We start from the raw sequence: 19,598 nt of genomic DNA, 5'->3' as shown, positions 1-19,598 counted from the left end.
GCCAAAACGAATGTGCATTTAATTTGTGACGCAGACGAGCAACACTTGAAAAAATTGAAGGCAACTAATTGCATATGCTTTGGCTTTGCGATGAATATATTAAGGCACAAAGAAGTTACAATTATTTGTTGATGAAAAAGTACGCGACGTTTCTTCAAGCCAAAGTTTAAATACCCTAACCACAGTGCTTCAAGTGCGCACTTTCTCTTGGACTACTTAAAAGATTGATTTTTATAAGACAAAAATAAATTTGTAGATCAAATTAAATCAACATTAATAAAAATTATCTATAAAAATCTTTAGTTCTAAGTTCCTAAATTTGAAAATAAAAAAATAAATCTATTAGGATATTTCCTTGATAGTTGTCGCACAGTGTAATCCATTAGCTTTAGGAAAATTGTCTCGCTGATGCATAAAACATCAATGCGCTGGCCGAAGTGGTGCCACGTACGACTCCAGAGGCCGCAGCTCAAAAGAAGCGCAAAATAAATGCCAAAATGAAAAGCACAGAAAAACAACAATAAAAGCAACAAAAATTATGCCTGCTGGCAGCGTTTTTCTAGTCCCAAAAACAATGCTGCAACAACAACAACAGCAGCAGCAGCAGCAGAAACCCAACCGCAACTGCTGCGGCCACTCAGACTGAAGCTCACAGTCGTACTCGTACTCGTTCAAACATGGTCATAATCACGCGTTAAATTAATGAGTTTAAATGCTATTTTTGGCTTTAACTATTGCTGGCTCACACACACAAGCACACACACAACAACAACACGAACCGAGGGGCATTTAATTGAGTGTAGCAAAGTTGAACCAACATCGTCGCTGCTGCGCTCTGGCAATCTGCCACTCGGTTGCAAATTATGAGAGGCCCGCCAAGTTCAGGCTCAAAACGTGGCGCATGCGCAGCTCACAACTTGCAACTGCCAACTGGCAACTGGCAACTGGGAACTTGCAACCGGCTTTGCTGGCCAATATTAAATTTATTTTAATGCGCGCACGCTCATTGCATAGTCGCTTCCCGTCTCGTCCCGGCTCGGTTTCAATCTGAGCATCAAGACGCCGTCTCATATAGCCAGCGGGCCCAGGTATTGTTGCGCTGCCTTGATTTCCACCGCTCTAGCTTGTCGCGAAGGCCTTAATGATTATGCGCTGCTCTTTATGTTTTATTAAGTACAAGTATTTACCCGGCCCAACTGCCTGACTGACTGTTAAATATTCGTTACGTTTCCCACTAATTATTAAGCCAGTTATTGTAGAGAGGCTCAGCTAAGAGGTCACCTCAGACACAGACATAAATCGTTACAGATATGAATAGTAATACAAATGTCAACTGACAAATGCAGATGGCAATGCACAAAGGCAAATTTGTAGCTGCATTCAATTAGTTTCTTCTTTGGTAGCATTTACTGTATGACTAAGCATAGGTCAGTGCTCACCTATAAAAAGATATTCCTGGCTTGTAAAGGGCAAGCATCTGTGAGCAATGTTGTCCTACTCCTAATGCTGCAACTCCATGAGCATTGCAGCTTAGCTCATTCAGTTCTTTAGCTTTATTGAAAGCTCCAAATTTAGTAAAATGTTCAATTTTTTAAATATTTAATTGCCTCAACTTCCGCTTCACAACGCCAGGTGGCGCCACTTTACTTAGCAGCAATAGCAATAGCAAACAAACTACGTCAACAAGTACAAAAATGTGAACAACGTCAGCCACATTGTTAATAAATTTTTAATATCCACCATAATTAAGAAGCAGACAATTTGCCATTTGCCATTTTTTGTTGTTGCTTGCTTAACGAAAATGAAATTAAGGCACGTCAAGGCCCGCTGTATTGCGAGGAGGTGTTGGCTGCCGGCGGGTTACAGGGTTTGTAAAATGAAAAATGAGCTCAACGTCAAAAGAAAAACAAGACTCAAAATCAACTTGCCATATAATATCGCCCCTAAATGCAGCGCCTGATGATTATTGGCATTACGTGGACGTGCATAAGTACGACTTGCATTATAATTAATTTATAATTAAATGCGCTGCCAATTTCAAGTTGCATGCAGCTGACGGAGTAACCGCAACAACAATGCCAAAGAGCTACAGCCACAACAGCAGCAGCAATAACAACAACAACAACAACTGTCCGACACACAAATTGCTTTGTAATTTATTTGCAATTAATTTTGAATTAATACAACAAAAAAATAATAAAGAAAACCACAAATTGTCCGCATGGAATTTGGGTCTTGTCTTGGCTGCGACTTACACCAACACTCAAGACCCGGCAACCGGGGGGACATTATCCACATAAATACCGAGTTTTTGGGGCCAGCCGAAGAGCCTGTCAAATGTCAGCCATGTGAAAGCGACGGCGACGGCGACGGCGAAGGCGTGTCGAATGTGGGACTTAAGCTGGGAACCTGCTGCAGCCATGCAAACTTGAAAACTCAGCATAAACTACCCGAGGATACCAACAGAGGATATGTAAGCGTAGATTAATTAATTTTCATCCAGATAACTAAACGTAAATTGATAAAAGTTGCTCACACAACTAGATTTATTGATAGGCAATGTGAAACCGAATTCAATAGAAAACATTTGATTATATGTTAATTAATTATTGATTCAATAAATTCTTTCTGAAAAAGACCATTTTCGAAATGTGCACAAAAAATTCTCTTTGTCTTAAAAAATATTTTTAATAAGATTATCTATATATATATATTATATATATATTATTCTATAATTTATTTTTATTTTATATTTTGTATATATTTTTTAATATATGTTAAAATATTTTTTAAAAATAAAATCAAACATTTCAAACTTATGTTTTATCTTCGATTAACATTTTTCATAAATATATATATATTATTAGTAAGAAAAATGCGACTTTTAGCAATAATGCAAATATTTTTATTACTATATATTTTTTTCCGAGAACTAAAACAATAAAAAAACCATAAAAAAATAAATAGATAAAATAAAAAAAATTTATGAAATAAATAAGAAATAAGTTTGATTACTTTTAAATATACTTTTAAAATTAAAAAGAATATTAAAATAAATAATTGAAGTATTTGTTAGTCAATCACACAATATATCGATTTGATATCGAATATATAGAAATAAATGTATATATATTGATATTTGCTATCTCTTGCATTCACATGATAAATTTAAGTTTTTTCTTTACCCAATTCAGAGTTATTTGCCGGTTGATTTCTTCATCATGCTGTTTGCTCACTCACCTCATTTGCAGTCAATTTTCGCGCTGCTTGGCGGTCATAAAAATTGTTGCAGAAAACATTCTTTTTAATAAGCAATTATTGTCTGCTCCTTTTAAACGTTGACGCGTAGTGACTCTTAACTAATTACAACCGATTTACATGCCATGCAGAGAGCAAGACAGAGACAGAGATACAGCGAGGGAGTGGGAGAGGTTGCAGGCAGCACAAGCCCCAGAACTGGGCCCAGAACCAGGCCAGGCCTCCGGTTCGCTTGTGGATAATCCCGCTTTAAATATTTGCAACATTTAAAGTAAATGCAGAAACCGGTTGCCAGTTGGCTGCCAGTTGCTGTTCTGTGCTCTTGCCGATCATCGTGATGATGACGTTGCAGATGTGAATGCGAAAGCATATACACACACACACACAAGCACATTCACATACACACACACCCACCAGGCAGGGCTGTAAATCCGCTTGGCACACACGTAGACACAGCCTGTCAGGCCACGCAGCAAAAGGCATCCTCATTGCACATGCGCAACATGTGCGCTGTAGAGCAGCGAGTTCGAATCAGAGTCCGAGTATGAATATGAGTGTCAGTCGGCATGTGAGTGTGAACACTGTAGCCAGCCAGCTAGCTAGTCAGCTAGCGCAACTTGTAATTAGCGACTTTTAGATTTTAAATTAGAGTACATATGCGGACTGTGCTTTCACCTGGCCAAGCCTGCGGTGCGCCAGGCTCATTAGACGCTGCCGTTGGCTTTATGACTCACACAGTTGGCTAGCTGGCTGGCTGGCTGGCTGACGCCTTGGCCTCAAAAGCAGCATTGAAATTGCAGTCGCGCTGCCAAAGCCGTCAAATTGCGTAGCCAATGGGCTGCCCGACTGCCCCGATCATAATTAGCTATAATATATTGTGGACTGCACCCAGCTCCACTAACCCCCCTCTCCCAGCAGCATGTGACAGCGCTATTGTGAGGTTGCATAGCGTCGAATACTCTAACGAAAAGTTGTTCGACTAAGCGTACAGGCAAAATTACTTTAATTTTAAGTTTCTTAATTATATATGAATTTTTCAACAATTTAATCTTAAGTTGATCATTATTTTAAACAAATGTTAAATATAATTAACTATTTTTTGTTGCTGTTATCCTTTTTAGTGTATGTAAATTTCGTTTTAATGCTTTTCAGTTCTTTTTTTTTTGTTCGCTGTGGCCTTTAATACGATCTTTATAGCACCTGGATTTTCTTGTTTCCAGTCGCCAATACAAAATTTATTTCTTATTTTTTGCAAGTGAACACGAGTGTGTGTGTGTGTATGTGTGTGCTGATTATTTTGCGCTTATTATTTGCCTTTTGCAATTTTTTTGTTGCTGCTGTCGTTTCTTTTTTGTTTAATTTTCAATAAATGTTGCTGGTTTATTATTGTCGCTCTTGTTGCGGCTGGTATCTCTATTATGTGTCTGTGTGTGTGTGTGCGTGTTGGCCAGACGATTACTCATTTGACTGCAAGCACATAAATTTTATGCACTTTTTTGATTGCTTTATTTTTATTAATTGCTTTTTACAACATTTTGTTTTGGCTTTTTGAGCATTACAAGTCGCATTTGCTCAAGGGAACTCGACGAGGGTAAGCTGGATGAAGGGGCAGGCGGACTTAAGTCGCCCGAGAGGGTGTCAGCGCATGTGTGTATATGTGTGTGTGTGTGCGTGTCTCGCGTGAGCTGATTGTGTCATTAGAATGAATTCGGATCGGACAGAGACAAAGCGAACAAAGCCAATATGCGGTCAAAGATATCGAATTTGCTTATATTTATTTATTGAATAAGGTCTATTCATCGACAAAGAATGGTAATTTAAATAACTTTGATTCATTTGCAGTGCAGAAGAGTCAAAATGTGTTTGTTCAAATCAGAGAGAAAATAGATCTTGACCGCGCAGAATTTTTGCTTAATTTTTTAATATATTTAAATATTTTTTAATAAGCCATTTTAAGGTTATTACTAATCTATATTTTTTAAATAAACATAAATCAATACAAATGTGATATATTAAATACATAAATTTAGAAATGTATAAAAAATAAAAATATTTTTGTTATTAATATTATTTTAAAATTAATAAATATAATAAAAAACATATATTAACTAAGTACTTGTCAGCCAATCAAAATATTTATAGAGTCTTATGCTTAAAAATATATATTAAGAGATTTGACAGATATTTTGAATAGCTTAACGTAAAATTAGAGATATGCCAAATAGAAAAAATAATTTTTAGCCTATTTTAAGTTATCTATGTATTCGTTGGATACAATAATCCATAAATAGTAGACAAATATCTTGGTCAACATAGCTTTAAAATAGATTAGAAATTTGTCCAAGATTGCATAAAAATAAAACTTTTTTTAATGCATGCCTTTAGATTTAGTTTTAAATCTGTATTATGCTGATACGAGGTAAATACAATTATAAATACAGAAAATACCTACAGAAAATAGTTAAGATAAGGCATATAAACAGAAAAGATGTTTCATAATAATAGGAATTAGCTGGAATACTTAATGCAATTATAGATATTGCTCGCTTTTAAAATCTTCGATTAATTTATAATGAATTTTTTAATTTTATTATTTTAATTTTATTTACTTCCCTTGCTCAAACAGCTGCTGCATTATCGAATCTAAGTCACTTCTATGTGGGACATAATTGATATAGCTTGACCGCTCGGCCATTGAGCACTTCATAATTCGAGGGACGGGAATATTTTCAATGTTTTTATCGCTGCTCATTCTGGAAACTCTATCCCTTTATTTGGCCCATAATTTAGCACAATTTTACGAGCAACGACAACAAGCGCCTTAGACGAAAAATTAAACAAAAATAAACTTGAAACGGCGCGGCTACAATAACCGATCCAAGCGATTCGGCTATCAGCGGATCGGCGTCTTCAATGTGCCTGCCATTGGCTCGTTGCTTTCTGCTGATTTGCCAAGCTGTGACCATGCGCCGCGAGGCACCAAGCGAGAGCCCAGGCAAAGCCAACTGAGCCAACGAGGACATGCGAAATTTTTTATTTATTGCTGACAATTGCACAAACTTTTTTGTGATCTCATTTTTGTTGCTGTTGTTGTTGTTTCTGTGCAGTGTTGTGGTTGTTTTATTTCTGCTCAGTTTTTATGGTCATTAAAATTGGGACAAATATTTGACCGAGTGTTGCCGCCGCTGTTGTTGTATTAGGTTTTCGGCTTTTGTTTTTATTTTTGTTATTTATTTATTTTTGTAGTTGTTGTTTTTGTTGTTGCTGTTGTTGTCTTTTTGTTTCTCGTGCACGACATAGCTACAGCCTGCGGCTGCTTTATAACGTTTTGTAGCGTAAAATGTTTGACGCCAAGTTTGCCCTTGACGGCAGTTGCTCGACGGCAGTTGCAGGAATTGTCACAGTTGTGTAGTGGCAACATTTTGCGGCAAGCTTGCTGATTTCATGATTAGCCAGTCGGTGCCGCAACTAATTAATGATCGCCGCGCCGCTTGCATGCTAATTAAATGCAAACCAATTTCCGAATTCAGCTAGAGATGCGCGCGTGATCGCGTTATTTGTCACGCAAATACAAAACAGTAAACTACTTTTGTGACATTGCTAACAGTTTGCTTGGTATAATATAGAAATATACATTTATATTTTTATTTATTTTAAATATTCATTTTTTATTTATTTATACATTTCTTTATTTATTTTTTCTTTACATATTTATTTATTGATTTATTTATTTAGGTACTTTTATTATTATTATTTTTTTATTATTTATTTGTATTATTTATTTGCATTTTATTTGTTATATTTTTGTATATATTTTTTTTAATATTTACCTTAAACTATTTTTATTCATAATATAATAATATAACAAAAAATAATAAATAAAAACAAATGAGTAATAAATAACTAAATAATATTCATTATCGGCTCAATATATTTGTATTATTATTTTTACTTTATATCTGATGAAGGTTGACTTATATATGATTTATTAATTCAGCATGTTGAGCTATAAATTTATCATATATAGATCGTATCGAGATACCTAAAAGCTGAATGCAAATGCTAAGACCCAACCTACTTTCATTGTCAAACAAATTCAACTATTAAAAAAAATAAATAGTTAAGTTTTGCTGTTATAAAAAGTTTTTAAAATGTTTTGCAGCAGCAAAAATTGTTTTTAATTTAATAATGATTAAATAAAACATTTAAAATTTTAATAGCTCAATCAACAACTAGGATGCTTATCTGTTTTATCCACACTTCATATAAATAGAACGCGGCTTGGGCCACGCTCATGCAGTTGCTCTGATTAGTAAATTCTAATTGGAATTGTTTGCGTTTAGCGACTCACCGACTCGGTTTTGATGTTGAGCGCCAGCACATGCGACGAGCTGTTGGAGGAGATCGATGGCGGCGAAGCGGGCGTGGCACCGCCACACGGCGACTGAGCTGCAGCGACCGCCGGCGAGCAGCGGCTGGGCAGCGGGCTGGCCTCTCGCAGTGGGCTGGCGAGAGCAACGCCGATGCCGATGCCGATGGTTCCACTTTGGGAGTAGGGCGAGCTGGGCGACTTGTTGGCATTTGTGGAGCAATTCGAGGGCACTATGGCTGCGGTAGTGCAGCTGGTTAGAGTGCTGGCCGACGAGCTTGACGAGGAGGATGAGCACGAGGAGGATGATGATGATGAGCTGCTGCTGCTGTTTGCATTGTTGTTGCTGCTGCTGTTGTTGTTGTTGTTATTGATGTTGCTGGAGCTGCTGCTGCTGCATATCAATGCTTGCATTTTGGTATTGTTGTTATTGTTATTATTATTATTATTATTGCTGACGCTGCTGTTGTTGTTGTTGACACTGGCACCTGGCATGATGCTGCCATCGCAGAACTCTCGCTTCACAATATTGCTGGCCGTGTTGTTGCTGCTGCTGCTGTTGTTGTTGTTATTGTTGTTGTTATTGTTACTGTTGCTGTTGTTGCTGCTGCTACTGCTGCTGCTGCCAGGCGTCGCAACAATAGCCGCCTCGCAAGGCAACACCGTACCCAGCATGCTCGTGTCGTGCTTATACTGTGACGTTGTGGATTCAGCGGCACCGGCAGAGTCCTCGCAGCCCTCGGCCATGTCACTGACCCCCTCGCATTGTGTGCGCCGTCTGCAAGAAAGGTGTAGGAAGTCAAGAGTTGCTTTAAACCAATCAGTTAAGCCTCAAAGGGTTAACTTAACAGGCTGTCACAGTGATAATGCAGGCATTGACTGAAAGCCTTTGCCGTGTGCATCTTTATGAATATATATCAAACACTAACTGCCTTGCCGGAAGTTCAAATAGACTTTTATTCTATCTAGATTTGTTAATGAATGTTAATGAATATTTCTCAAAAAAAAAACTATTTAGCGTGGTTAATATTAGTTTGGTCTGTAGTCTAAGATCAATGAGCTGGGTAAAATAATGCAGAAACCTGGCTAAAAAAATGTTTATTTGACACATTAGGCATTAGTTTGAAGCACTGTGAAGTTGCATTACATTTGAGAAAGAACCACGAACCATTCACAACTTCATATGGTAATCTTAAAGTGTTGTGAAATTCGTGCATAGAACAAGGTTTGACAGCGAGAGAGTCGCTACGACCGAGTCTGGAGCAATGGTCGTGGCACAAGGAACGTGGCACTGGCAGAACAGTGGGGCGAGAGACAAGAGATTGAGTCAATGTATGAGAAGAGAAAAGACAACATCAATTGTGATTAAATATAAGAATGTAAAATTTAGCTTGGAGTGCCTATTGGGCGTACATTGAGATCAGCCCCATTTCCGATTTATATATTCCCTCTTTAAGCAAAATTATAATAATTAACTCTGACCTTCATACATCAAGTTCTAACTGAAGAGATGTAGAAAAGTGACTTCAAATGTATATGTACTACACTTATACATTAATATACATTATTTAATTATCTACTTTATATCCCAACCAGTAGTTAAGGAAATATAAGCTACTTGTTGCATAGAAGTTTATATGCAGCAAAAGGTTGTTTAGATGTGCCTTAGCCACATCCATTAGCCTGCTTAGATTAAAAATATTATACATAAAATTTCAAATAAAAATTCTATTATACATAAAAAACCAATTCAAGGAAAACTTATGTCTGCTCAATATTTTCTAATGCATTTCATGCAGTGTGCATGAAATATAAATGTTGCTTTGCAGCGTATTTAGTTTATGGCAGCTCTACCGATTCGCATCTACACATGTGTCTAAATAATGCCTCGGTAATGCGGCAGTTAATTGGCATTAAAATGCACCCGGCTAGGCAAACAACCCCCCATTTGGCTAGAGTGGTGACTTTTTTTTTTTTTTTTTTTTTTTTTTTTTTTTCGTTTTTATTTCTTTATTTTGTTGCAGCTTATTGTCTTAGACTCTATAGCGCATTTAGCTCTAAACCTTAACTAATGGGAGGGCAGATATGCCAATTATTCTGCACTTGTAGCTACTATCTTAATTAGTTCTAATATTGTCTAGAGGATGCAATCTCTTCAGTCTTCGCCTATTGTTGTTTATAGCCAGGTTGCTTGCGAGATGGTTAGGATGCGCTGCAAGTCTGTCCGCGTATCTTGAACTGTGTCGCCCAATGAGTTCAGCAACTGTGGGAATTGCTAAATCCCTATGTAAGACTGAGTTTCTTACAAACCAGCTGGCTCCAGTCCATCTGCGTAGTGCTTTATTCTGCAGGGTCTGAATTTTGTTCCTTGTAGTCTTCGCCGAGGAGCCCCATAGAGAGATACCATATACGAAGGTTGGGACAACTATTGCCTTGTAGATGGCGGCCTTGCTGCTGTAAGACAACTTGCTTGAAGCTCTCAGCATCCAGTCGAGGGTTTTTAGCTTGCTTTTGCATTTTGAGGTTACTTGACTTATGTGCGCTTTAAAAGTCAGCCTTCTGTCAAGAGTGATACCAAGGTACTTTACTTTTGAGGCTTTGGGAATAGTGGGCCCCAATGCAACGCTTGGGCAATCTCCTCTTCTAGTGGCGAAGGTAGTATGTACAGACTTTTGTGCATTAATGGTGATACACCACCGTTTTGCCCAGCGTCCGAAAGAGTCCAGATATTTTTGTAGTGAGTCTGAAGCTTCTTGCGCAGATACGTGACGTGATAAGATGGCGGTGTCATCTGCATAGGTCGCTATGAGTACTGCATCTGTACTTCCTATATTTGGCTCGGGAGTTGGCATATCTCCTGTGAATAAAGTATAAAGTGTTGGGCCTAGAACACTACCCTGTGGTACTCCAGCCATAATTGGTCTAGTCAAGGATACTGTTTGCCCCCTTGACACTTGGAAGGTTCTTCCAATAAGGTATGAGGATAGCAACGCGAAAAATGGGGCTGGAAGGGTGGTCCTCACTTTCTGCAGCAGTCCCAGGTGCCAAACTCGATCAAACGCCTGTTTGATGTCTAAAAAGACGGCAGAGCAGTACATCTTTTCTTCAAAGGCTCCAAGGATATGGTGCACAACTCTGTGAACCTGTTCCGGTGTTCCATGCTGTCTCCTGAAGCCAAACTGATGGTTTGGAATGGCCTCCTGGCGTCCCAGATGTGTCAGTACTCGTTCCAGAAATATTCTTTCGAATATTTTGGAGAGTACTGGCAACAGGCTAATTGGTCTGTACGACTCAATTTCTCCCACGGGTTTGCCAGGCTTAGGAATCATCACAATCACGGCGCGCTTCCAGCAGGCTGGAAAGTGCCGGATGCGGAGCATGGCGTTGTACACCATAGTTATGTAGTCTATGGTGGAGTCAGGCAGTGCTCTAAGGACTCTGCCGTTTATTAGATCATATCCAGGGGATTTTTTTGCCTTCACTCTTCTGATGTGTTCAAGAACCTCTTCTTTTGTACATCCAGTTATCTGGTCTTCAGCTGGGAGGGGCGAGAGAACGATGTCTTCTGTTGCTTCGATTTCTGAGGCCTCTGCGGTAATCACCGGCGTGAATTGGTCTTGAAGGTGGTTTGCAAAAGCCTCAGCTTGAGCTTCGTCTCCAATGTGCCAGGAACCAGAAATGCTCCGAATGGGATGACGTCGTATTGGCTGCCGTTTGAGCTTTCTTGTAAATTTCCATAATTGAAACTCTGCGTCAGTGGGCGATTCAGCTCGTACCAGCGCATCGCTGATACACCTCTTTTGAAGCAGGGCGAGAGCAGCTTTAAGATGCCTCGTGGCTTCGTTGTACATGGATTTGGCATCAGGCGTGCGTAATCTTAACCAGCGTCTCCTGGCCCATCTTTTGTGTATTAGTAGGTGTTGGGCCTCCAAGGTGAGGGGGATGTTGTACGGAGACTGTTGTCTTGTTTGGCAAGATGGTGGGGCGGCTTGGTGCGCAGCTTTGACTATTTCTTCCTGCAGTTTGTTTGCTGCGTAGTCCACGTCTTCAGGAGTGTTAAGTTCCATTTCTATGTGCAAAGAGTAATGGAGCTCGCGCCTAAAGACTCCTAAATCTGATCCTGCTGGCAGTAGTTGTTTCCTAATGGGCAAGGGCTGTGGCTGCGCGTGGATTGTGACTATTAGTGGCAGGTGGTCAGAGGATAGGTCCAAGGATTCTTCAATGGTCAATTGCCGGTCACAGATGCCTTTGTAGACAGCGAAGTCGATTGCCGAGGGCCTGTGTCCATTAATTGGGTAACGGGTGGGGGCTCCAGTCGCCAATATGCTGAATTGTAAGTTTTGAATCGCCTCAAATATGACTTCTCCGCGACGATTCGCACTATTGCTTCCCCAAAATGGGTGCCATCCATTCCAGTCGCCGCCGATGAGGGTCTTATTCAACCTTTGGCCTAGAACCTGTTCCATGTGATGATCACACAGACCAGTGTTTGGCGGAAGATAAATTGACGCAACTTCGATCGCTCCAATAGACGTAGGCAGGGTGATGGCTGAGACCTGCATTGTTGCGTTGCAAATTGGCAGTAAAGGTGTATGCGGTATTGTTGCTCGTATGAGGATTGAGGATCCACCAAAGCAGTTTGCTCCTTCACCATGAGCCTGATAGTGTTCGTATCCGAAAATTTGTGTAGTGGGGCACTCATGAGTTTCTGTTATTAACATTATATCTATGTTTTCTTGTGAGAGAAACGCAGCCAGTTCCTGAGTCTTGTTTCTCAGGCCATTGGCGTTCCAGATACCCACACGTAAAGCCATTATTTGTAGGCAAGCTTGGTTATGATGGCCATTAAACTGTTTAGCATGGTTGCTTGTTGGGATTGTACTTCTCGCATCGCTTTGAGCTCGGCATTAATTGCGTCAAACTGACGTTGTTGTTGCTGAAGCATTTCAGTGAACAAAGTGTCACTTGTGGTATTCTTATTTGACGGTCCACCTCTAGCGGCCTGTGCGTAAGAAACACCACTAATAGGCGTTGCAAAGCTCGTGGCTTGGGTAATGCTCCGGGGCCTTGTAATTTCGGAAGCAGTACTCGGACCCGTAGACGGTGTTTGTGTGGGACTCCTTTTTTGTGCTGGGGATTGCAATTTGCGCAACCGCTTGTATACTTGGCAGCCCTTATAGTTGGCTGGGTGCTGTAACTCACAGTGCACACAAGTTGGTGCCTGGTCCTTTTCGCGGGTGCAGTCTTTGGATGCGTGTTTCCCGGCGCAACGCACACATCTGGGAGCTTTGTGGCAGTAGCGTTGTGTGTGTCCAAATTCTTGACAGCGATGGCATTGTGTCAGGTCGTTGTATCTTCTTGGCAGTTCCACTGTGCAGCGTTGCCTGCAGACAACTCGAATGTCCAAAATTTCTTTGTTGTTGGGGGCCTGAGCCACGTCAACAAAAAATATATTTAGCGGTGTTTTGTCCATACGGCTCAGTGGGTTGTGCACATTTGTAATTGTGTGGCCTTTGGTTTCCAATTCCTTTTTAATTAGTGTTGTATCAGTGCTGGAGTGAAGCCCTTTGAACACGACTCTATATGGTTTGTCCTCCTTAAGCTGGTAGCAGTGGAACTCCAATTCCAGCTTAGTAAAGTGGTCTATAACTCTGCGATAGTCCTCACTGCATTGGGTTAATACACCTATGTTATTCTTCTTTGGCTTAATTACGTATGATTTAGCATCAATTACTTTATCTATTATCTGTTGAAGTAGGGCCACAGACTTGATGTTTGGACACCATATGGGGGGCGGACGAGGTTTCGGAGTAGTTTGCTGGTCGGTCAATACTGGGGCTTCTGGAGCTACAGGTGATTCGCTGTAGTCTTCATCTTCTTCTACGAGCAGTGAAAATCGATTTTCTGATATTAATGCTGCATTGCTGGTGCTTGGTTCGTCGAAGATGAGCCTTTTCTTGATGGTTTTTGGTGAATTTGGCTGTTTACGTTTCGTGTTTTTGTTGTTAGTGATGCCTTGCACGGAGGCGATATCTATTTTTGAGTTTATTGGCATGATGGAGGCTTGCCTATTTGCCATCACAACGTTAAGCTGGGCTTGCATTTCTGCATTTACCTTTACAGCTGTAGCGAGGTTATTGACATTAGATGTCATCGCGGATTGTGCTTTTGAGTGCAGGCGCACTCGCGCCAAGCGACGAAATTTCGTAAATTGCAATTAAAGCAATTGAGTTACGCGGAAGCAAGCGATAAGAAAACGCTGCGTGTGCGGTTTTTGTTGCTGTTGCGTTGAAGAATGCACCGCAAAGTTCTATTTTTAGAACTCTGCAGCAGTAGAGCTTAAGCGAAGGCTGTTCGAATTCACGTCTTTACAGGTCGAACGACTGATCGCGATTGTGAGAGTGGTGACTGTACCTGCGCCTTTTGCCTGCTGCGGCTCATAATTTAGAATTTACATTTATCGAATATATTTCGTGCACTTAAAAGCCATGCCCAGGCGCATTAATTTCATTAATTATCCCTGTTGCCATCCGGTTGACCACAGCAACAACAGCAAGCAAATAACAAAAGGCAAAAGCATAATATTTGGGGCATTGGCATGGGCAGGGGCAGCGTGGCAAGTGGTTGCAGGAAGCCTCGCACACATGCCGCATAATTTTGCAAATGCAAAACGTTGCTTCGACTCCGACTGCGAGTCCTGTCCATGTGTCCTTGCAAGCAGCCACGACGTCCAGCACTGGACAATGACTCGCCAGAGCTGCAGGGAGGTTCGCAAAGTAACCACAGCGCTGCACAGTGGTTGCTAGGGGGTGGCTAGGGCCTGTCGTAATCGAAAATTTTACACCTACTCCGCATTATAATTTATATGCCTGGCGGGACGTAACCAGACTCTGACACAGGAGTGAGTCACGTCTGGCAAGAAAGTTTTTTGTTATACCTACAAATACATATGTTTCCAAGTAGATATATAAAAGGGAGACTCTTTTGTGCAGCAAGAGATCAGAGCATAAACGAAACTTTCTTCATAAATCATTTAGAGATATGCTTAGGCTTGCAGTACGAGAAAGTTTCTTGAGACATTTACATTGAAGTGGCCTAAATGCATTGATAATTATTATTTAACAAAAAACATTACTCAAGTCATATTTAATAAATAATGTCTTAAAATATTTTATCTAGCGAAGTCCATTTGATTGATACTAAAAATATATATCCTTATTTTAATATGATTTAGACTTGTGTAACTTAAAGAAAAACTTTCGATATTTGGCCTTAGAATTTTTAAATTATATTAAATTAAATAAGAATATAACTATTATTATCAAAATTTAGTCTAAATAATTATTATTTAAAAAAAAATAAAGACACATTTTTGAGCAATTTATATTATTCGAATATTAAAACTTTTAAAAAAATATTTAAAATTCTTTTTAAGCTAAATTAAAATATTACTAAATCAATTTTTACCTTTTTGCTTGACTGTCAAATAATTAAATATTCTATTCTACTAAAAGCTAAGCTCAATAGTGGCTTTATGTGAACTCTATATTCTATACTCTATGCTCTGTACCCCACGCTAAGCTGCAAAATTGTATGAGTCCAAGGAATCGGCGCCTAAATGAATGCCCAATTCAGCGTTGACATTTCTGGGCAACTCTGAAACACTCACACACACACACGTCCAAAAAGAAAGCGCCTGGTCGAAAATCGAACACTAAATGCGAAGTAGAGCTACGATTCTGGATGTGTTGTTGCTGTCTTCAGCTTGGCATGGCCAAGTACACAAAACGGGCGTTGATTTTAATGCATAATGCAAATGGCTGCATGTAAGTGTGTGTTTGTGTTTCTGTTGTTGTTGTTGTTGTTGTTGTTGTTGTTGCTGGCAACTATGCAGGCAACTCGCCTACAACTGTCTGCAGTTGTAATAATGCAAAGCCGCCATGACCAATGCAAGCGGCAACAAAACGGACGAAGCAACTGCACTCAGAATCGGGCGGGAGTTCGAGTCGGAGCTGGAGTCCGAGCTGGGCAGCCAGCAGCAGTCAACGAACGCACTTTTCCGGCCACGTCGCCGTCGTCGTTGCTCATAATGAGCCACAAGCGGGCAGTGGGGCAGCGGGGTTGGTTGGTGGCTTGATTGGGTGGTTGGGCGGTTGGCTCGATTGGTTTGAGTGCGATGCCTTGCAAGTTGTGTGCAGGACATGTAATGCCTGAGTCGGGGCAGTAGACATTCGGGCTGTAGATTTTGGCCAGGAACTGGACAGCAGCAGGAGCCGCAGTCCGAGAGAAGGAGTAATAATTAATTTTGTACATTGCATGCAAATGTCTGGGCCATGATTGTGCCACACAACGCCACCCAGCCAAGCCAAGGCATGTGCCATATGCATAAGCAGCAAACAAAGCAAAACACGAATGCACAACACCAGCAGCAGCAGCAGCAGCAGCAGAAGTACACAGCGAGAAAAAGGAGAGCACTTAAGAGACGCGCCCATAACTATTTGTATTAAGAATACGATTTCGATGCTGGGCCTCTGCGTAATGAGCAATTGTTGCTGCTGCACCTTGGCAACATGTTGTGAAAGTTTGCCGCAAAGACGTCAAATTGCAGCGACAAAATATGCCAGCGAAATGAAGTACAATTTGCGCATATTAAAAGTCTGTCCAAATTGCACAGGCGAGCAGCAACATGCAGCATGCAACAGCGCTTCCTGCAGCAGCAAACTGGCTGCAGCAAATCTAATCAATAACCGACAAACTGGTAGAATTTCATGTAGCACACTAAATAGCACGATTAATTATCGCTGTGGCCAGGCAGCTATAATTCAAATCAAGTGCTTGACTATATTTTGTATTCGAAGTCAGCAGCAACATGCAACATGCAACATCTGCAACATGCGCTGGCCAATCGCACCAAAACGCATTAGAAACCGGTCTAATTATACTCATTTTGTTGGCGCAACGCGCTTGCAACATGTTGCTGCCGTAAAATCTAGCTATAAATTGCAATCTCCATGCAACTTTCTATTGCTAAAAATTTATCATTTGAGACACTCCGGCCGGCCAATGTCTTGGCCAGCGTTTTGTCATGCCACAACGGCGCACGCCAGTTCCGAGCCAATATTCAAATTAATAAAATCATCAATAATTTTGCATAGCTGCAACATGCTAAACATGTTGTTGCTGCTGCTGCTGCTGCTGCTGCAGCCAGCGACTTGTTGTAATTAATAGTCTAACTAAATTGTTGCACATTCTGCCATCCATTTTGAGGTAGCGCTTCAAATGTGGCACAAACCAATTTCTGATTGGAAAACTGTGTCCGGCTTCAGCCAATTCCAATTTATACCGCAGGCCATTAAATTGCCTTTGGATTTGTAATTAGCACAGAATGCATATTAAGGCGACTTACTTTAAGGCCATGAATGTGGAGCGGGCCTGGGCTGTTGCTGTTGCTGTTGCAACTTTTTGGCAGCTAAACTTTTCGAGTGCCCGCCTGAGAAAATAATCAATAATGCGCCTCATGCCACAGGGCGGCCAGCACAACATTAAGTCATTCAGTTAAAATTATTTATGCAACATTTACTTACGCACACACACAGACAACAACACACACTTACCCACCCACACACACACCAACACACGTGAGCTGAAAAGTTTTCTGTGTGAGCTGTTGTTGGCCAATGCATTGTTTTAGGGTTGTTGTTGTCGGGGATGTTCATGCACTGGCAAAAATGGCTCTGTGTGTGTGAGTGTGTAAACGTGCAATTTTCTTAAAAATTACACACGATTACACATGAAATACAACCGTGAAGGTAGAACATTATGTAAAGTAGATAGTATGGTATGAGGCTATGTCGGGATAAGGAGCTTAAGCCTTGATGGTAATGAAAGTACGAGCAGAGAGCTTGTAGTTTTTGCCTTTTTCCTTTACAAAATTGAGCCAGACCAATAAAGTTTTCTAGAGTGCAGTGGTAAACGGATTACAAAGAAAACTTTTCCACATAAGTGCAACAAAATAGCAGAGACCAAAGAATGCAAGCCAAGGAAAATATGGAATTAAAATAAATTAAAAGAAAATACAAATTATTTGATGCAGATGATGGAGGCTCAAGACTTAAACTTTGTTCACCTGAAGCTTTGCTGTTAAGATTATATAAGCAGCTAAAAACTGGTTTAGCTCTGACTAAACTACCTTTGGCCAAATGGCTTGCAGCATTATCAAACGCATAGCACGAGCCATTACATTACATTACATACGTGATACACTGGGGGCGCCCTGCGAGGCGACCTCCCTACTTAATGCAAACGAAATGCATTGCAATCCGGTCAGTGGACTATTTAACTGGGTGTTTTCCTGTTTGGCTCGGCTTTGTTGTTGTGCTGGGGTTTCTCTTCTTTTTTTTGTATTTTTGCTGTCGACTTTTTCCACTCAAATCATTAAAAATAATAATAATGAAATTTGCGTGATTCAAATTGAGCACGCACTAGGCGATGCCAATAACACAACAGCAACAACAACAACGAATGCCAACAATACCAGAGGCGTACTCAATACAACAATAACAACAACGACAACAATAAACATGTGCAAGCTGAACAGTCAGACGACCCCTAAGCGAAGTAGAGGGAGGGCTGAGCGTATAGGAAGTCAAAGTCATGCCAGGCCAGGCCAAGCCAAGTCAGACGAGACCCAAACAGGACGAGGCTAAAAAGCAGCCCTCTCATAGCGTGAGTCCTGCACACACACACACACACACACATACGCCTCTCCTTAATGCGACTCGTAATGAGTTATTCGCATTTTGTATTTGCATTAAAAAGCAAGCCTCTCCCTGCCCAAGCCCGCCTACATTTGGCAATTTTAATTCATTTAGAATGAAAATAATGAGTAAAATGTCAGCAATGCAAGGCCCACAAAGAATATATGGACATTGAAATACCCTATTTAAATTAGTATTTTTTTATTACATACATTTTTATAAGCAAATAATTGAAAAATTCTTATCTTTTAAGATTTTATTTCACTTTCATTCAAACTATTTCCTATTAGTTAAGCAAAAGTATTTGGACTTCTGAATAATCTCAAAACATATTAAAAAATATTCATACCATAAGCAGTGAGGGTACTTGAGCCAGGTCGAAAATTGCATGTCCCATTCGTGTTGCAGTTGTATAATAATATTGAGGGAGTTGGGCTTTGGGAGTTGGGAGTCGGGCGACTGCAGCACGAATATTTGAGAGCGCATACACGACATGAGAGCACAAAACATAATTTTGCTAAATTAGCGAAAAACAAAAGAATTGTGGGCGGGGCTCCGGGCAGAAAACTCCCCAATTGAGCACGCACCAAAATCGTTTGCCAGAGCCGCAGTTTCTCTCCATCTTTTTTTTGTAGCACGAAGCGCAATAATCAACGTCTAAATATTTGGCGAAAAAAGTCTAGAAAAAATGAGTTAAACCTGCTGCTGGGCTTGAATTGCATTTGGTGCCGGGCAACGGGCAGCGGGCAGCGGGCCACGGCAATGGCCAACTAATTATAAAAATTTTTGCAACCCCTTTTGGCCAAGCACAATACAAATTATGCGAAACCCTTTTGCGAGTTGCATGTGGCCAACGCGAAGGGTCTGAGGCTAAGTCCGGGGTAAGTGATTGTGTACGTGCTCATTATGGAAATTTCTTTCTCTCTTTTTATTTTCCGGCATTGCAAAATTAATGCAAATGCCGCCTGGCATGTTCGGATCGTGGATCGGCGGGCAGTGTGGGCCGTTAATGACAGCCGTGCAAGAACAGTTAAACATTGGCGAGGGGCACTTGACAAAGGTTTATTGGAGCTTTGGATTTGGCACTGGCGCTGGCGCTGGCACTGGCACTGGCAATACGCGATTATAATTAGAATTTAGCCGCGGGGCACACATGGACCCAGGAACCAGTTCAAGGGTTGCTCGCTGCCTCACGGGGTTGTAAAGTGTTTTTG

The 19,598-nt window shown here is 40.6% G+C and overlaps 1 protein-coding gene across 1 annotated transcript in view; it reads right to left on the bottom strand.

Moving 5' to 3' along the window:
* LOC111596377 (putative uncharacterized protein DDB_G0291608) overlaps positions 1-8,742 on the bottom strand; it is a 58,765-nt gene extending 50,023 nt beyond the window's left edge. Inside the window, exons 1-2 of the mRNA XM_030226059.1 lie at positions 8,710-8,742; positions 7,610-8,405 (exon numbers count right to left, since the gene is read on the bottom strand). Of these exons, the coding sequence (XP_030081919.1) occupies positions 7,610-8,405; positions 8,710-8,738 (825 nt within the window). The 5' untranslated portion in view covers positions 8,739-8,742. The remainder of the gene's footprint in view (positions 1-7,609; positions 8,406-8,709) is intronic.
* Between the last annotated feature and the right edge of the window lie 10,856 nt (positions 8,743-19,598).

The sequence above is a fragment of the Drosophila hydei genome, unplaced genomic scaffold (genome assembly GCF_003285905.1).
Source record: "Drosophila hydei strain 15085-1641.00,03,60 unplaced genomic scaffold, DhydRS2 tig00000060-arrow-pilon, whole genome shotgun sequence".
Lineage (NCBI taxonomy): Eukaryota > Metazoa > Arthropoda > Insecta > Diptera > Drosophilidae > Drosophila > Drosophila hydei.
This window is presented reverse-complemented; position numbering and strand designations above follow the sequence as displayed.